General features: G+C 41.1%; 1 protein-coding gene across 1 annotated transcript in view; it reads right to left on the minus strand.

Annotated features, from left to right (window-relative positions):
• The window catches only part of HMGXB4 (HMG-box containing 4), a 49,662-nt gene extending 30,750 nt beyond the window's left edge, over positions 1–18,912 (minus strand). Inside the window, exons 1-4 of the mRNA XM_007953983.2 lie at positions 18,882–18,912; positions 18,104–18,252; positions 15,576–15,654; positions 13,751–14,700 (exon numbers count right to left, since the gene is read on the minus strand). Of these exons, the coding sequence (XP_007952174.1) occupies positions 13,751–14,700; positions 15,576–15,654; positions 18,104–18,252; positions 18,882–18,912 (1,209 nt within the window). The remainder of the gene's footprint in view (positions 1–13,750; positions 14,701–15,575; positions 15,655–18,103; positions 18,253–18,881) is intronic.
• Between the last annotated feature and the right edge of the window lie 423 nt (positions 18,913–19,335).

Genomic DNA, 19,335 nt, shown 5'->3' on the forward strand with positions numbered 1-19,335 from the left:
TCCATTGCATCAGTTCTACTCCTTTGCCCTTCCAATGTGTTATCTATTTCTGACAATTTAGTATCAATCTTCTTGATTTCTATCTGTAGATTTAGAATCATTCCTAATTTTTCATTTATTTTGTCATTTTGTTCTTGTATTTTCTTCCAAAATTCTTCTACGGTTTTGTCTGAGTTTTCCTTGGTCTGTCTTTCAATTCATTGAAGATACCTAAATATAATTCTTTTGAATTCCTTATCAGGGAGTTCTAATGCTGCGACTTCCTCAGGGATGTGTTTTGGGTCTGTATCCTGGTCCCTTGTCTCTCCTGCTTTATCTTGCTTCTTTGAGTGGACTGTGACACTCTCTTGTTTCTGAGGCATTGTAAAGTTTTTGTGTTTATATTTAATTGGTGATTTTATGTTGGAGTGACTTGCCCTTGATTTTCGTTTTCTTTGTATGTTGTCTATGTAAGCTGGGTACCGTGCTGTGCTCTTCTATTCAGTAGTTGACAGAACTTATACACTCACCACCTGTCTCCTTTCCTGTTGTCAGCCTCTCATATGTACCTGTTGACCTTGGCAAACAGGACCTATTCTTAGGTCCTTGGAATCTGAATGAGAACGCTATCATTTTAAAATCCAAAATGGCTGCTGCTTGTAAACATTCAAAATGTCTGCGCCCTCGGTCACTAAATATCCAAAATGGCTGCCATGTGTAAACGATCAAAATGGCTGTGCCCTCTGGACAGCGGAGTCAACAGCTCAGGTTGCCTCCCTCCTTGCTGTTTCCCTTCCTAGTCAGAGGCCACCAGCACAGTCATCCTTGCAGCCCTGGTGACCAGGGCTGATCTTTAGGTCAATTCTCAGATCTCAACACCATTTTGAAATATTCAGGCTGTTGGTCCCGTCACAGTAGCTGACAGTCCGCAGCTCCGACCGTCTCTGTATTCACTGTTTTTGTTCAGGTTTTTCCACTACTTGGTGCCTAATCTACTTCTGTATAGTTCCTTTCAAAACTCAGGGCTCCAGGATTATCTTCTGTATCTCCGTCAATTGGTTTCTCTTTTCTTTGTTGAGGAGGGTCTATGTCGCTTGTCTGCCTAGTCCTCCTTCTTATTGGAAGTCCAAGAGTATGTGCTTTGGAGACCTGTTGGTAGATCTGGGGTAGAATCCTGACTGTGCCATACATTGGTTACCCAAAGTGCTTCATTTCCTTGAGCTTTAGTTTCTCCTGTAAATAAAACTTGGGTAAAACAGCAAGAACTAACAAACAGTGCTTGACACTTGACTAATACTTAAAAATATTTCCGTGGTGGGCAAAATTCTCCAACGATCTCTGAGATTCTAGCCTTTGGTATACGTGTCCTGTACAATGCCCCCCTCTTCATGACGGGTGTCTTACTCCAATGTTATATGGCAAAAGGTTTTGCTGAAAGTGAGGATGACTTGAAGCACTTACTGATGAAGATTAAAAACTACAGTCTGCAGTATGGATTACACCTCAATATAAACAGAAATCCTCACAACTGGACCAATAAGCAGCATCATGATAAATGGAGAAAAGATTGAAGTTGTCAAAGACTTCATATTACTTGGTTTTACAATCAATACCAATGGAAGCAGCAGTCAAGACATCAGACGACATATTGCATTGGGCAAATCTGCTGCAAAAGACCTCTTTCAAGGGCTGACAAGCAAAGATATGTCCTTGAAGACTAAAACCAAAAAAAACCCAAACACACTGCCATCAAGTTGGATCCAACTCATAGCAACCCCTCTTTGGGTTTCTGAGGCAGTATTACTATGGAAGTAGATTGCCCAACCTGCCTTCTGAGGAGTGGCTGGTGGGTTTGAACCGCAAGCCTTCTGGTTAGCAGTCAAGTGCCTCAGGCACTATACCACCAGAGCTCCCCCTTGAAGACTAAGGTGCACCTAACCCAAGTCATGGTGTTTTCTATTGCCTTGTATGCATGTGAGAGCTGGACAATGAATAAGGAAGATTGAAGGGAGCTGATACATTTGGGTTGTGATGTTGGCAAAGAATACTGAAAGTACCTTGGACTACTATAAGAACTAACATATCTGTCCCGAAGAAGTGCAGCTGGACTGCTTGGAAGTGAAAATGGCCAGACTTTGTCTCACCTACTTTGGTCATGTTGTCAGAAGGAACCATTCTCTGGAGAAGGATACTATGCTTGGTAAAGCAGAGGATCAACGAAGAAGTGGAAGGACACACAACGAGATGAATTGACACAGTGGCTGCAATGATGGGCTCAGGTATAGCAAGCATCATGAGGCTGACACAGGACCGGGGAGTGTTTGGTTCTGCTGTGCATATGGTCACTATGAGTCAGAGATGACTTTATGGCACCTAATAACAACAACATGGCTAAAAGGGTTTTTCAGATGTAATTCAGGTCTCTAATGAACTGATGCTGAGTTAATTAAAAGGGAGATTATCCTGAGTGGGCTGGATCTAGTCAGGGGAGCCTTGAAAAGAGACAAGCAGCAGCAGCAGGAGCAGCAGACACTCCCGACTGGCCTTGAATGAACAAGCTGTGTGAGTTCTGCCACAAGGAACCGACGGCTGCCAACAACCCATGAGCTGGAAGATGACCTCAAGTCTCAGATCAGAACCCAGAAGTGTCTGGCACCTCGGTTTCAGTCTTGTAAGAGCCTGAGCAGAGTCCCACCTAGACTTTTGATCTACAGAACTGTGATAAGGAATGAATATTGTTTTGAACTGCTCAGTCTGTGATAATTTGTTAATCTGCAAAAGAAAACTAGTATGAATTCTCTTCTATTCCTCTGCAGTTTTCAAAACAGAAGCCATGCCTCCCAAAAGCCAATATAAGCTTTTTTGAAAATAGAAATTGTGGTGAAGGAGAAAAGGATCAAATCATTTGACCTAAATCAGACAAAGAAATTAGCAGAAAGACATTATTTTAAAAATTATCCATTCAAAGAGCAAAATTCCTATTTTTAGTATTCTCTTGGTTAAGCCAGTCTGTTTGGAGATATTAAAGAAGTGAGTTCTGGGTGCTGCATCTCCTTTATTAACTTATTGGCAGCTTCACATGCCAAAATGCTTTAAGTGTTATAACTAAGGTGCTTTCCTCTCAAGTCTCCTTTTACTGGACAAAAGAAATAATGGAGTGGCACCACACACACACCAACTCATGTAAGTTTTGTAACTGGCCATTTGAGAGAGAGAGTGATTGATTAGCAAGGATTGAGTGGATTACCACCCACCATAACACTCTAAGGCTATATGCCTCTGAGTGAGCATGACAGGAGACATCAATCTGCATTTCCCTGACAGTTTCTTTCCTGTCTGTCCTGTCAGAATGTGCAACTCACTACACCAAGTAGGAGCGTAATGTTTGATGCTAACACAATCAAAAAACAAAAAATAAACGGTGGCTCCAGATCACATGACAATTACTTCATCTGGTACTGAACTGAGAGAACAATTTAGCTGTGCTGGACTGAGAATCTACTGGCTTTCAACGTGGGGCCTGCCTATAGGACTTTCAAGGGAAATTCTGACTATTTACCATTTCACGTTACATGCTGACCTCAGAACCTAACCATCATACAACTCCATTCTCTGAACCTGAAGCCAGATTCCAAACGGAAGGGTTAAACATTTTCCAGAGCACAGATATTTTTTACATTAAGTAGTTTTTGGCCAATATATAAATAGTGGATGATCTTGTGCTCTGTAAAACATTTCCTTCGGATTCTAAACCCATGGGCAGTGATCCCACTCTAGACATTTCCAGGCAAGAAAGCCTATGGTGTGGTACGTGATGCCAGTGACTCACAGTGGGTCACATATGGAACAACACTGACTGCATTTTAATTTAATAAAATGTCAATTTTGAAAACTGGGATATTTTATTATCAGTAGCAAATTACTTGCAACAAGTCCACTTACTGAAAGTGACTCACAATGTCGTAATTTTACAGCAAGAGCCTCCTTACAAATGTTTCATGAGGTGTGTCACACTACCAAGACCTTTCAAAGGACAGCTCTTAACACTCCTCAGAAAGCAGTCATGCTGAAGGCTTATGGGTCACAGGGCTCTTTGAGGACCTGGCGAAAACCCTCTTTCAAGCCCATCCATACTGCTTAAGAACCTGTTTTAAAAGATAAAATATTTGAGGGTTAAGGCAAACCACATCTTATAAATCTTAAAAGTGGCTTTCTTCTGATGCTAGGAACCCTAATCCTTTCTATGTCACAATAAACATGATGTTAATAATAACGCTCTAGTATAAACAACATTAATACTATGTAGGAGACACTGTTACCCACAGAAATTCATTTAAACCTCTCAAAAACCCTACGAGGCAAGTCCCATCATGATCGCCATTTTAAGATGAAGATACTGAGACCCAGAGTCACACAGCTAGGAGTGGCCCAGTCAGCCTCTGAACTCAGGCAGTCTGGCTTTGGAGCCCAAACTCAGAACCATTAGACCAGCTGATGCTTTTCTGAACTGATTAGACTGAGATCCCTAAATCTGAACTGGCTAATGGAAGGGGTACCAGATAAATAAGGTCTTTACACCAGAGCTTTCGTTTAACCACGCTGAGTGGAATTTGAACACTTTTTTGTTATAGTGGAAAGGACATGGATTCCACAATCAGACAAGCCTGAGCTCACCTGTTCTGTCACTAAACAGCCAGGGCCAGGCTATTTCACTTCTTTGAGCTTACTTCTGTGAAATTGGGATGGTATTGTCTATACCTCACTGGGCTATGAATATTCAAATATACAGGAGACAAAACACTTATCACAGTGCCTAGAACATATTCCAAACCAAATTTACTGCCATCAAGTGGATTCTGACTCAAAGGAACACTCATTTGGGTTTCCAAGGCTGTAAATCTTTATGGAAGCAGGCTGCCTCATTTTTCTTTCTTCTGCTGAGCAGCTGGTGGGTTTGAATTGGCAACCTTCTGGTTAGCAGCCAAATGCTTTAACCACTGTGCCACCAGAGCTCCTTTAAAACATATTAAGAACTATAAATAAGCCTATTTTTATTGTTTTTTACTACATACTAAGGTGATATTCTCAAGAAAAATGCCTGAAAATGTCTTGTTTTATGAATTCTTACTCAGCTCTTCACCCCTTCCTGGCAGGCAGGCCTTTCAACACTTCTTGTCTTCACTCTAGGCTGAACCTCTGCCCTCTCATCTCAGTGCCTTCACATACACATTTTATTCCCTGACTAAAACGCCCACTCCTCATCCCCCCAATACTGCCTGCTCGGCATGAAGAAGCAGTTCGTACATTACCTTCCTAAGGACCCCTTTCCTAATTCCCAGGTTTTCCTGGTACTCCCTCAGTATTCTGCCTTGGCTTCTGCTGAGGTTCAGCACAATGGATACTAGATCTGAAACTCTTTGAGAACAGACACTGTATCTTATTCTTATTTATATCCTTACCACTTGGGAAGTGACTGAGACAATGTAATTGTGGAATAAATAAGTACTGAACGAATAACAAAGTCTCAGAACTGTGTGTGACTAAGCCAAAATGTGCATTCATTTCTATCACATCACCTGATCTTCACAAGAACTAAGTAGGCTGGGTGCTACCTCCCCCATTTTAAGAATGCTGGAAACAATGTCTGAGAGGTCAGATAACTTGTTTCTGGTCTATGGCCCTTCCCTTCACTCCAAGGAGCTCTAAGGAGTTGTCAGGAACTCATTTGATAACATCTACTCTTTCTGCTCTTGATAACCCTGCTTTCTTTCTTGTTTTCCAAATGGTGAGATAACTGCAGAGTTTGGTTCCTAAAAAGCAGAGTGCTATATTAAAAGAACAGAACAAAAACAAAACCGTAACACCACAGTCTCCTTGCTTAATCTAACATCTGGAATGAGTGACTGAAAAACAGTTTAAAAAAGATGGTTTCAACCTATCTTCTGCTTTTGTGGAACTTAAGATGAAAGCAGTAGTGACTGTAATAGCAGCCAACATCCACCGAGCCAAGCCCTGCACTAGGCGAGTTACATGGATCACCTGACTTATTCCAAAGAACTCCATTTCACAGATGAGTAAACAGAGGAGGAGGAACCAACAGCAAGAGGGCAAAGCTGGCAAACAGCAGACTAGAGTAAGAATCCAAGTCTGCTGGGCTCCAGAGTCCAAGATTTACTTCACCACTTAAATGAAAAACAAACAAAACAACAAACCATCTTTATAATTCTCAGTTAGACATATCTCAGACCTTGCATCAGTTTCTTTTTTTTTTAAACACACACACACACACACACACACACACACTAAGTATTAGTGAGAGAGAGAGAGAGATCTAGAACCTACTTTTAGCTCTTCAAAGACTATTATGGCCCTGGGTAAACCATCTCTTAAAGTTTTAGAAAGGCATGAAGTATGGTGCAAAGAGTACAGACAGGCTTGGGATTAAAGAAAACAGTATTAGAATTCTGGGGTCACCACTCAACAGTCTAAAACTTTGTCCTTTCTTCTCAGCTTCTCCATTTTTACCACAGTCCTGGTCATAGGATTTGAGGAGGAAAGGGTCCCTAGAGGCCTCAGCATTTCCACCTGTTGGCTCTCTAGCCTCTGCTCACTGCAGGCCGAGGGAACGTCATTCCTGGAGCACTCCTTACTATCTCTGAGTGGACTGTCTCTGACTTTTAGATCTTTTTTGTACTGAAACAAAACTCAGTAACCAGTCGTTTCTGCTCTTTTACTAGCTTCATCCTTTTGGATCATCTATTCTCTCTTCCACATGGCAGCATTCTGAATAATAAGAGTAAGAGCCTGGGTTCTTTCAATTATCATATTTACCAGCATACAAAAATGTCAGTTTTATAAGATGTACCTTCATTTTACAAGGAATTTTACTTTTAGAAAGCATTCTGCAGCACATATTTATTGAAAATGATTTTGTAGGAGGAAATACGTTTTCATGTCTGTCATACCCAGCAGCTTCCATGGCTTTCGTTTTTTCCAACAGGTATGAGTTGGAATTGACTCTACAACATATAACAAAACGACAACAAAACTTCTGTATTGGTGGCAAACCAAAATATTGCTTAATGGCACCACTACCATGCATTTTCACAATGTTTCTAATATCAAACTTGAATCTAGTTAGACTGTACATTTATTTAAATCTAAGATGTCAGAGGGAGTAACCCAAACCCCTCCCTCCCATCAGTTGCAGGGCCTATGATTTGTTCTTTTTATTAAGAAAACTACTGCCTTCCAGTTACCACAGTAGACTGAGTGATAAGGGAACCGTCAGTCCCCACTCCCAAACACACAGGAATGGCAGAAAAAGTAGAAATACATTTTAACCCATAAGTAAGCTTGAAACTGAATAAAGAAAATCTTCAGGTGCCAGAAACCAGAGGAAACTTAGAGAGTACTGACTGGAAAACTAAAGCTAAGGAGCTTAATGAGAAACTGGGACCAGAAATGGGCCTTAACATAGAGGTCAAGGGCTTGAATTCTGGGTCATAAGCTCTGAGTAAAGAGAAGTGAAATTGAGCTATCTGTATAAAACTGAGAGGGTTCCTGAGATGCTTAATATGTGAAACCCAAAAAGACCCCACTGCCATCGAGTCAATTCCTACTTATAGCAGCCCTACACGACAGAGTAGCACTGACCCATAGGGTTTCTAAAGCTGTAAATCGCTACAAAAACAGACTGCCTCATCTTTCTCCCATAGATCCGCTGGTGGACTGAACTGCTGACCTTTCAGTTAGAGCAGAATGTGAAACAGGAACCGAAAAAAAATAAAAATCCCACCCCATTCCAGTTGAAGGAGGGATGGCTTTTGCATTGGGCTCTAAGGGTGAAAAGTTAACCTTGAGAAACTGGAAATCAAGTTGGCATAATGTGTGTATATGAGGTCTAATTCACATCACCAGGGTGGTACTGTGATCTTAAGCTTGGAAAACTGACACAGAAATGGGTCAGAAAACAAAAGAAAAACAACCCGGCAAGGTTCTTGGTAGAGGCAAATTCAAAACCATTCTGTAGGGAACACCCATAACAATGGGCACTCAGAATAAACCATCTCAGCTGAAGCTGACCTTACAGCGAAACAAATTACAAATCACAACGACCTGAAATATGATGAGGAAGAGTTAACAGAAACAAAAAAAGAAAGAACTTGTTCCTCAATAACTTGAAATAATAAATGAAAACAAAAAAAGATTTAAAAAGAAGTATGCTTAATCTGTCCTACAGGGTTGCTCTGAGTCAGGATTGACTCAGCACAATGCGTTTGTTTTTTGTGATAGTTTTTCCCACTTTAACCCTTTCTGAACATTATTTTCCATCAACCCCCAACCAAAAAAAAAGAAGTATGCTTAAAATATTCAAATAGATGAGAAAATAACAGAATCGGCTCATAACTGGGCAGTATTTAAAAAGACTTTAAAAACAAACAAGGAATTCTATAAATTAAATAGAAAATAATTAAAATAAAAACAAGCCCAATGTCTAGGCTGAACAGTCTAGATATAATTGCAGAGAACAGACAAATTAGAAGATAAGGAGGACAGAATAAGAAGGCCCAATAACTAGTAAAAGAGAGATCAAAATGAATGAGATCTTATTTGAAAAACACAATCAGAATTGAAAACCTGAATGTCCAGACTGGAGGAACACAAAAAGCCCAAGCAAGACAAATGCAAACACATCTCACTACCATGCTCCAGCTATCTGCTACTTATAAGAGACACATTTAAAACAAAATGACACAGAAAGTTGAACATGATGGATTACAACAGAAAGATATACCAGGTAAATACAAATGAAAAGAAAGCTGGTATGCAAGACTACAACGGAAGCAGAATGCATTAGAAGAGATAAACAAATATACCACAAAATAAAATTTACCAAAGAGTTATCATGAACTTTTATGATTTTTTTTCAAAGCATATAAATTAAACAAACAAAAAAACAAAAACAAAAAACCACCAGAATTATTAGGAAACATAAATAAATTCACTATCATTGTGAGAAATTTTAGTATACTTCTCTGAAAAACGTGTAGATTAAGCAGACAAAAGAGGAGGAAGACTATAAAGAAGCTTCATCAAACAATACAACAGAGATGACTACACTGAGGACACAGTAAGCCACAGATCTCTCAACAATTGCCAGAGAAGAGATATTTCAGATTATATTCTCTGAACACAATATAATTACATTAGAAATAAGCATCCTAAAAGTTTTTTAAAAAAACCTTTACTTTGTGGTGATCTTAAATTCATGGTTAAAGAGGAAATCACAACGGAACAATTTAGAAATAAGTATCAATAGTGAGATTTACCAAAAGGGTACTGAGAAGGCAATTTATAGACATATGTTGTTGTTGTTGTTATGTGCCGTCGAGTCAGCCCTGACTCATAGCGACCCCTCCTTGGGTTTCCGAGGCAGTATCGCTACTTGGGTTTCCGAGGCAGTATCGCTACGGAAGTAGGATTGCCCAACCTTCCTTCCGAGGAGTGGAGTGAAATTTAAGAAAACTACTCATAGAAATGGAAACATCTCCACTGTGATATTGTGTGTGTGTTCCTGTTTTAGAAACTCCATCACATTCCTGCTTATTCTAACCTCTGCATGTAGCTGGTAACTTCCTTCTGAAAGTGTGGCACCCAGGAAAGAACGTGTAAGACTTGGGGTTAGAGGTCAGAGTGGTGCTATCATCAGTACTTTGTTCTGTTATCAACGCTTCCAGTCTTGGATGCGCATCAGACTCACCTGGAGCACAAATAATGAATAAAACTAAAAACAGATGCATGGGACCCACGTCAGACCTAACGAATTGGAACCTTAGGGGATGGGACCCAGGCAAGAATATTTTTTTAAAGTTTAAGAAGTTATTATGCACAGGTAAAATTTTAAAAACACAGTATGTACTTGATAAATATTTGCTGGATAAATAATTAAATTCAGAGCATAACTACTGCAGGTTTTTTAGATAGTCACAATCAAATACTGATTCATAATAAGGATTTGGGTATTTTTTTCACTAGCATTTGCTATCTATGTTGTTAGGCGCCGTCGAGTCGGCTCTGACTCATAGCGACCCTATATACAACAGAATGAAACACTGCCTAGTCCTGTGCCAGCCTCACAATTGCCATCTACAATGGGGGAATTATAGATGAGTAAGTCCCGACCTCTGAGTTTATAATTTACTTTCCTGACCAGTCAGGTTCAAAACCTCAGTGAAAGGGTCATCCTTTACTCAATCTTGTTTCTGCCTTTGCAGATACAAACCCGTTGTCAGATCTTATACATTTTTTTCCTTTTGATCTCTCCTGAATCTGTCTCTTCAGTTTTATTCTATCAAGCTTTTATACTGACCTTCTGGGCTATAATAATCTCCTAGGTGGTCTCACAAATCTCTCCTCAGTCCAGTCCACCTTGTACAGCTCTATTAGTTTCTTTTTAAATCATCATCCAGATCATAACTAATCTCTGCTCAGAAATCCCAAAATGCCCATTGCCAAATCCTTTACCTTGGCATTCAAGATTCTCTACAATTTGCTCACAACTTTTTTTCTGTCCATACAAATACTTACAAAATGCTTGCCAAGGATGTTGAGAAGTTGAAGGTAATATTAAAGTGACCAAAAAAGTCACTACCCAAGGAGCTTATAAACACAAACAAACAAAACAGATGCCATTGAGTTGACTCCAACTCATGGCAACCCCAGGTACAACTGTGCTCCACAGGGATTTCAATGGCTCTTTTCAGAAGCTGATCACCAGGCCTTTCTTCTGGGGTGCCTCTAGGTGGACTTGAACGTTTAGCCTTTCGGTTAGCAGCTGAGCATGTTAACCAAGTATTTAAATGGGGGAACTGGGATATGTACAAAGACAATTGTGATATAAGGAAGACAATAAGTGCAGTTAGAGAGACAGAAGGTGTTACAGGAGTCCAGAAGCTACTCCTACTGGGAGCAGGAGGTGTCAGATACCATACCCTGATCAAAGAGGTGGCATGTGATTAGGTCTTGAAGGGAAAGCAAAGCTTTAGTATGTGAGAAAGGGAAAAAGGTTCCTCAAAAAGATGATTACAAGTATAGAGGTAAGGCTGTATGGGAAACAAGTTTGGTTACCTCATAGTGTATGTAAAACAGACTGTTGTTGTTGTTGTTGTTATGTGCCGTCGAGTCAAACCCGACTCATAGCGACCCCTCCTTGGGTTTCCGAGGCAGTATCACTACGGAAGTAGGATTGCCCAACCTTCCTTCCGAGGAATGGCTGGTGGGTTTGAACTGCCAGCCGTCTGGTTAGCAGGCAAGTGTCTTAGCCACTATGCTACCAGAGCTCCTGTAAAACAGACTAGTAAGATGTAAAGCTGAAAAGGGAGGTTTAAGGCTAAACCACAGTTATGAATACTTGGCCAATACTTAAGCTTTTGATATTTATTCATTCAACAAGTATTTACTGACTGCCTACAACAGGCAGACTGTGGGTTAAGCCCTAGGGATTGATGGAGAGCAAGACAGACATGACCATAGACCTCCTGGAGCTTACAGTCTAACATAAATGTAGTAAGGATCTACTGAAGATGTTGCTCAGAGGACTATATCATCAAGGTGGTGCTTAGAGAAGAGCACTGTGGCATCAATGTGTAAGTGCATGAGGGAAGGAAGCAGAAAAGAGGCCATTTATTATATCAAATATAGGGAGGGATGTGGCAGAAGATGGTGGCAGGGGTAATAGAAGAGATAAAGGCTTCAAAGTTATTAATGAGGAGGAACATCAGGTTTCACACTTGAGTGGAAGTAGTTGGCTGGGAGCAGGGAATAGAGAAATGTAAGAGTAAACCATAAGACTGGAAAAAAATCAGAACAGTGGTTGACTGGTGGTGGAGACTGACTGGGAAGGGGTATGAGAGACCTCTCTGGGATAATGTCTCTATCTTGATACAGGTTTGGGTTACACAGGTATGTAACCAAATCAAATCATTAATCAAACTCATTATAAAATTCGTTCATTTCATCATATGTAAATATTACCTAAAAACAAAAACAAAGTGCCAATAAGCAAATATAAAAAACCTCTGGAAACAAATATTGAACTCAAGTTAACGATATGCACACTGAAGTGTTTAGGATTGAGGTGTACACCCACAACTTACTTTGAAATCTATTAAAAAAAGGTAAGACGGATCAATGGATGGATTGATGGATAGTTATTATGATAAAGTAAATATGGCAAAATGTTAATTATAGAATCTCAGTGGAGAGCGTATGCTGTTCATTGTATAATTCTTCTTTTTGTTTGAAAAATCCCATAATAAAATGTTGAGAAAAGCAGTAAGCATGAAGGTTTTGAGTTTGGATAGACCAGAGATACAGAGGAGGAGGGAGGAGATTAAGGGTTAGAGGCCCGAACAACAAGCTTAGTTATGACACACTGGTCTGAAGTACCCGAGACATCCAAGCAGAAACCTTTACCAGGCGGTCAGAAACTAGACTAACCCTAGAAACTTGACGAGAGTTCACTTATTTTACTACGCCATTTCCTAAATGTCTTTCTGCCTCCAGGCATTCCCTTCCACGGATGTCCTGCCTCCTCTTCCAGGCCCAGCTTTACCCTTCCACCTCCAGCACTGTGAGATTAGTCCACGGTATTAGCGTGGATCACTAGAATGGAAATACCTAGGGTAAACAGAATTACAGAGTACATACTCTCTCTGTGGTGAAGTCATGTTCAAATAAAGAAAAACTGACCCAGTGGCTGAGTATCTAGTTCTTTTGAGTTCACACTGGTTTTTGGCTCAGAAGGTCTGGTTTTTGGTTTTCCCCTTAAAGTGTACCCTTTGCAATGGAGAAACTGTTGCACCTCAATAGTAAACTAAAATGAGATTTCTATTCTTAAATTCTTCGTATATTTTATTTTCCCCTTCTCAGTAGCTTTTCCTTCAGATACTGTGTGACACTTCATTTTGCAGAACTATAGAATTGTCCTCAGGTGGCAAAACTATGATTAATTTTTTTCTTTTTTCCACTATCTTGAATTTCTGTAAAATTAATGTACTATACCTTGGTAACGGGAAATTTTTTGTTTGTTTTTAAAGGAAATCTTTAATGGCATGGTCATCCTAACATGGGGTACAACTGCTGGAAAGGTTCTCAAATGTGAAGAAAGAAATCAAACAGAGGTGACTGATTTCTCACTTCTATCTCCCCAGGGAGGGAACTCCCAGGTCAAGAGCTACATACTGCTCATTTGGCAGTTCCTGGCACCTAGCATAGCACTGACCCTGGCAATTAGTAAGCACTCAAATGGTGCAAGAGCCCATGTTTGACACTAAAGAGAATACCACAAAGTACCCAACAACAGTGGAAAGCAAACAGCTTATTCCATTAACTTAAATGGCCATAATTCTACAAATTTTGAAAATGTTTTTAAATTGACCTCAAAGTACACTCTTTCCCAGCTCTCAACTGCCCCAAGGAAGACAGTGTTGCTAACGGAAAGTGACTGGGTGTGGCCCATTCTATGAATTTTAAGTATCAGTCAGAATAAGTCAAGGTATTCTTAAACCCTTGCTTGGCACAATGACAGAATAACTCTACTAAGATAACCCACAAAAATTAAGATTGCTCTTACCTTTGTACTAGATAGATGTGGCCATTGATAACATTTTATATGATCCCACCAGCCCCCCTCCTACCCAAATTCCCAATGGTTCACCTTGCCTGTTTAACTCCAAGTCCACTTACTATATTAATTATTATTTTTTACCTTTTCTCCCCTTTCTCTCTCTTTTTCCTTCTCCTCTCTTTTCTTTTTCTTCTCACCATGGCCATCTGTGTGGAGGCCAGGAGGTGGTGGGGGAGGGACAGCCGCTCCAGTATATGCGACGCTAGGAGGAGGGGCAGGGGTCATTGTGACCTCTCCCATTGCTGCAGTGGAAAGTCCCGAACTTCTCTTGGATTTGGAGTGTCGCTTCTCTTTATGCTTTTCCTTATCCTTCTTCTTTTTGCTCTTCTTTGACTTTTTCTTTTTCTTGATTTCCCGGTAAGAGTCATCTATCACTAACTCCCCAGCCTCTAATTCCCCACCAGAGGATGAGTCCGACTCTACCAGAATAGGTTCAATTCCTGAAAGATCAAGGTTAGCACTGTGGGGTTCTAGGAATTGGGAGGCATCAGGTCCTTCAGGGCCAGGAGATGAGTGTGGGTCTGAAGATGACTTGTGTTTCTTCCGGGCGGATTTCAGAAAGCTCTGTAACTCGTGTCCTAGGAGTAAAGCACCTTGCTCATCCCGAGCTGATTTCTTAGAGGACTTCTTCACAGTTGCTTGCTGAGAGGGGTACTGAAAAGACTCCTCATCAACTGAGCTGCTTCCTTTCTCCTTTGGTGAGAGAATAAGTTTCATCTTTAAGCCATCAGGCTCACGAAGGGTCAGTGTCTCTGTGTTCATATAGAGCGGTTTCATTTTTTTGGATTTGTGGGAGCCACCATCCTCCAGGCTAAGTTCTCCACCGCTTCCACTTGCTTTCTTCCTGTGATGTTCCTTTCTACCCTCTGAGTGGCTTGAAGAACTAGATGATTTCTCCCCTGTCTTTCTGGGAGGCTTAGAGCCTGTTGCCAGTGGGGAAGTGATAGCCTTCAATAGGTCCATAGCTGTATCAGCAGACTGTGGGCTGGACTTTTTCTTTTTCTTCTGTGACGATTCCAAAGACGAAATATCTGGAAAGAATCAAGACAAGAAATACCAATATGATAGGAAGCAATTTCCACCATGTCTTCTCTCTCATCCAAACACCCAACTAACAAGAGGAAAAGGCTAATAGGAATGATGTCAGGGGAGGTCCTTCAACTGATTGCCAACATTCAGAGATGATGCCCATGTGCTTCTTGGCTTGGTAGATTTTGTCTCTGATCTGGGAAATAGCTGTTACCACTAAGTTGTTTCTCTTCACTGAGTCTTCAGAAGCTATCAGAGAAAGCATACTCAGAAGGATGACTACAGCTGGAGGATTAAGGGCACCTGGGCAATCTACTTCCGTAGTGATACTGCCTCGGAAACCCAAAGAGGGGTCGCTATGAGTTGGGCCGACTCGACAGCACGTAACAACAACAACTACAATTTTAGATTACACTGCAGACAGACCACCATTTGTTTCTGTGTTCGGGATACATTCATTTTGGAAAAGGTTTAGTCTCTTCAGCTATGTGCATACCATAGCTAAGAAAAACTGGTCTTGTGAGTGGATATGCACTAGATGGAGAAGTAACCCACAGATGCAGGCCAGAGGGCCCAAGGACTACATATGACAAAGGAATGCTAGATAACAATGGGCACAAGATAAGTGGATGATTGGGGGAGAAGGAACCTGGTACCTGGTGTATCACAAATGAAGACTGTTCTTCTATGCTGAATCCTCCAAAATACCAGCCCTCCACCTCTCTCCTCCTTCACACAGGTTTATCGGCACTCAGAACAAGAACCACTGTCCTGTTAAATAGGCCACTGAGTCAGCAACATCTGGATCCCTTCCCCCTACCCCGACTCCAAGAACCAGTGATGTGTTTATCCCACTGTTGCCCTTTCCCATCCTTACCTCCATAGTAGTAATCATCAGAGGAATGCTTCCTCTTCTTCTTGTGCGAGTCCGTCCCCAAGAAGTAGAGTTCACTATCCTGGAATTAAAGAGGAAGTATAGCTGATCAGTGAATAAGATGGTGAGGTAAAAGCAATTCAGAATTACTCTTTTTTTTTCAAACAGTGATCTGGGTAAAAAGTTCATAGAACAAATTCCTTTTCCATACAGTTCATATACATTGTTTCATGACATTGACTGCAACTCCCCACAATGTAATACCTCTCTTCCCACTTCCTCTTTGTAGTTACTTCTTCCCTGTGTCCTTCTTTCCTAAGCATTCCTGCTCCCTGAGCTATCTCCCTGTGCAAATACTGCCATTCTGTTCTCCTGTGACTGACTGTTCTAAGGAGTGTATCTGCCTGATGTAAATGTTCACCCTGTATGCCTGTCTATTGTTTGGCTGGAAGTCACAGGAGTGAGTAACTAGGGGCCATAGTTTTGGGGGGGTCTCACCAGGTTCTAGCCGACCAATAATCTTGATCTTTTTTTTTCTTTTTTTATGAATTTGAGTTTTGTTCCACATTGTTCTCCCACTCTATCCCTGCACTGATCCCTTCCTGAGTAGTTGACTGTGGTCGGTGGGCATCGTCTACTTCCTCTGGTCCCATGGTCATACAAGCTGAGGTCTGCTAGTCCCTTGGACTAATTGTTTTCATGTGTCTTTGGTCTTTTTCATTCTTCTTTGCTTTGGATGAGGAGAGACCCACTGTTGCATCTAGATGGCTGACTATAAGCTTTTAAGACCCCAGTCACTACTCACCAAATGGTTTTGTGTAGTACATCATGCCAATAGAACTTGATGTCCTCTGTGACCATGGTGCTGAGCCCACAGGTCCAACTACTCACTCCCTCAGGGTGGCTGGCTGTGGCTAAGAAGTTATCATAATTTTGCCCCTTATTAGCTCTATTACAGGAGCTCTGGTGGTGTACTGCCTAAGGTATCTGACTGTTAACCAGAAGGCTGGCAGTTCAAACCCATCAGCCACTCCTTGGAAGGAAGATTGGGGAATCTACTTATTGCCTTGGAAACCCAAGGAGGGGTTCCTATGAATCAGATCCAACTCTACAGCAGTGAGGTTTTTTTTTTTTTTTTGGTAGCTCTATTACATATACAAACATTCTTACAGCATATACAAGTTAAGTATGTAGAAATACTGTCCACCAACCTTATATGGTCATGGGTTACTGTGCAGTGAATTACTTGGTATGGCTTTTCTAGCCATAGTCTTTGTAACTCCCACCGGATTACCGGGTGGGACCAGGCAAATAAGGTGTCTAGAACTCTGATGTTGGGACTGGTTAATTTTGTCACTCTGCCAGGCTTAAAATGAGCCAGTGTTTTGTTCTGTTGTACATACGGTTGCTGTGAGTCAGAGCTGACTCAACAGCAACCAACAACCACAACAGCAGAGGCAGAAAGGGGATCTCACTGCCACTAAGAGAAAAAGAGCTGGAGGTGAAGTAGAGTGCATCCTTGGACCCGAAATCCCTGCACTGGACCTCCTTGGCAGAGATGCCCCCCAAGAGAGAAACACCTGGTAGAGAGATGGTCACAGTGGAACCAAGAGGCAGGAGAGACAGAGTAACGTGCACCTAGGTGTACCTATCAGCAGAGCTAAAAAAGCTTTGTAACACTTGCCCATGTAGGGCAGAGGCCAGGCCTACAGGTCAAGGGCCAGAGAGGCGTGCCTGAGGGCAAAGCAGTGGGGAGACCATTCTGACTGAAGAACTGTATCCTGAGCATGTTCCTGAACCTGAACTGTGATGATACTTCCCTAATAAACCCCATAATTGTGAGTATTGTCCGTAAATTCTTTGTGTGTGGCTACTGCAACGAATTATCGAAACCAGCAGAGAAGTAGTAAGTGCTGTGAGAGGGATGGCTGGTGTCAGAGTAGTAAACAGGCTAGAGAGTGGTGGTATGTCTGGCCTCGTAAGAATAAGCCTTGGGCTGCTGATGGTGATTCTATCTTCTTGTTAATTTAGAGGAGGTCAGAAGATGCCACGTTCATGCCCTTTTTGCACGGGTATATTCCCTTTTTCCTAGACATACTTGATCATTCAGCCTATCATTTTTATACCCATATCATATATCACTGATAATGTGGTGATGTTTATGTAAAAGGGTTCATCTTTGTTGTCTGTACCTCCTGTGTATCTCTCTGTGTCTTCCTTTTACTCAGTGTTACTGTGTTGGTCACTAGCTTTTGGTATATTGCCTTTCCCTTCACTCAAATCAGTATTTGTTTCTACCTGTGAGTTTGGAACTACTTTTTTTGTCTTTGATGATTTTTAACTTCAGAAAACAAAACAAAACATAAGAAATAATAAAAATAGACCTGAATTTTTTTAAAGGAAAAAATAGATGTGAATGTTTTATTTTTCTTTTTAGAAGTTTTTAAAAGAAATTTCATTTTTCAAATGTTAGACAATACAATAAAAGGAATAGTTTAAAACTTTCCAAATTCAAATGCTTAGAACCTTACCTTTAACTTCTTCTTGGAAGAATTCCTGACCTGAGCAGCAATTTCTTCCTCTTCTCTTAAAAAATCTTTATAAGAACGTTTCTTTTCTCGTTGGCTTCGGCCAGCTGCCAGTCCTATGTCCTCCAAGCAGTGATCACCATCAAAGCAATCTGGGAAGCACAAGTTCATTTGGGAAAGGAAATGAGAAAGCCAAGTAAGTAACGATCAAAACATCACACATGTAATGAATGCACTAATACCTCATTTCCAATGTTTCAGTAAGTCCACTGAAATAGCACGCTAGAACCAAGGGGACAAAAATATTTCTTGATGATATGGCTGCAAATGTAATCATCAAACCTGAAGAAACAACGCTTCCACACTATATGCATCCTCAGAAATGGTTTTTTAGTTGTGATTTTGCAGGTGGACATACACTTGCAGAGGTAAGGCTGGAAAGAATAAGGATTCATGTGCTGTGCTGCTCTGTGGGAGTCCAATATGTGATTCCTATCCCCGGATTCCTGTACTGGAGCTGGCAAGGACCAAGAGTGCTGCAGGGGATCACCCCAATAAACTAGACTTGTATCTTAGACTCTCATGCTGGAACCCCTGTCCTGGTTTTCATTTCCATGGGCCCAGTCTGGGGATGTCGTGGAGGCTGAATATCGTAATAGTGCTCTGGACCATCACTTGGGAGTCCAAGCTGTGGTGCCCAGTCCTGGTCACTATGTCCATGGGCTGCAAGGACTGAAGAGGATACCCCCTTTGGAATGCTTCTCAGATTAAGGGGTCATACCTTCTTTCTTCATGGAGTCATCATAAGCCATGGTGGTCCTGCAGGGCCTTTGAGAATGTGTCACTGTGTCCAGGCTCCTTCCCGTCTACAGGACCAGGTCTGAGAAACAAAGAAGGAAAACCCTCCTGTAATGTGAATTCACTGTGGAGAAGAAACCTTCCAGCTGGAAATATGTGGTGATCCAAGGGCCGACTGGAAGGGCAGCAAGAAATAAAGGAGTGTCTTGTCACCTCATTTTGCTTGTGAATCTACTGGGGATGAAATTCCAGGAGTATATACTGGGCTTAGATTTGATTCAAGAATTAAAGTGTTGTTTGGAAAGTATATAGAATACCTCCCACATAAAAAATACTGCACAATTACAGAGAATTTCTGAAATGCCAAAAGGACATGGTAAAAACTGACAATGAGAGGGATAGTTAACAAATGCACAGGTAAAGTAGGATGCAAAGAA

This window comes from Orycteropus afer, unplaced genomic scaffold (assembly GCF_000298275.1).
Source record: "Orycteropus afer afer isolate SDZICR_OR568_19922 unplaced genomic scaffold, OryAfe1.0 scaffold00421, whole genome shotgun sequence".
In the NCBI taxonomy this organism is placed as follows: Eukaryota; Metazoa; Chordata; class Mammalia; order Tubulidentata; family Orycteropodidae; genus Orycteropus; species Orycteropus afer.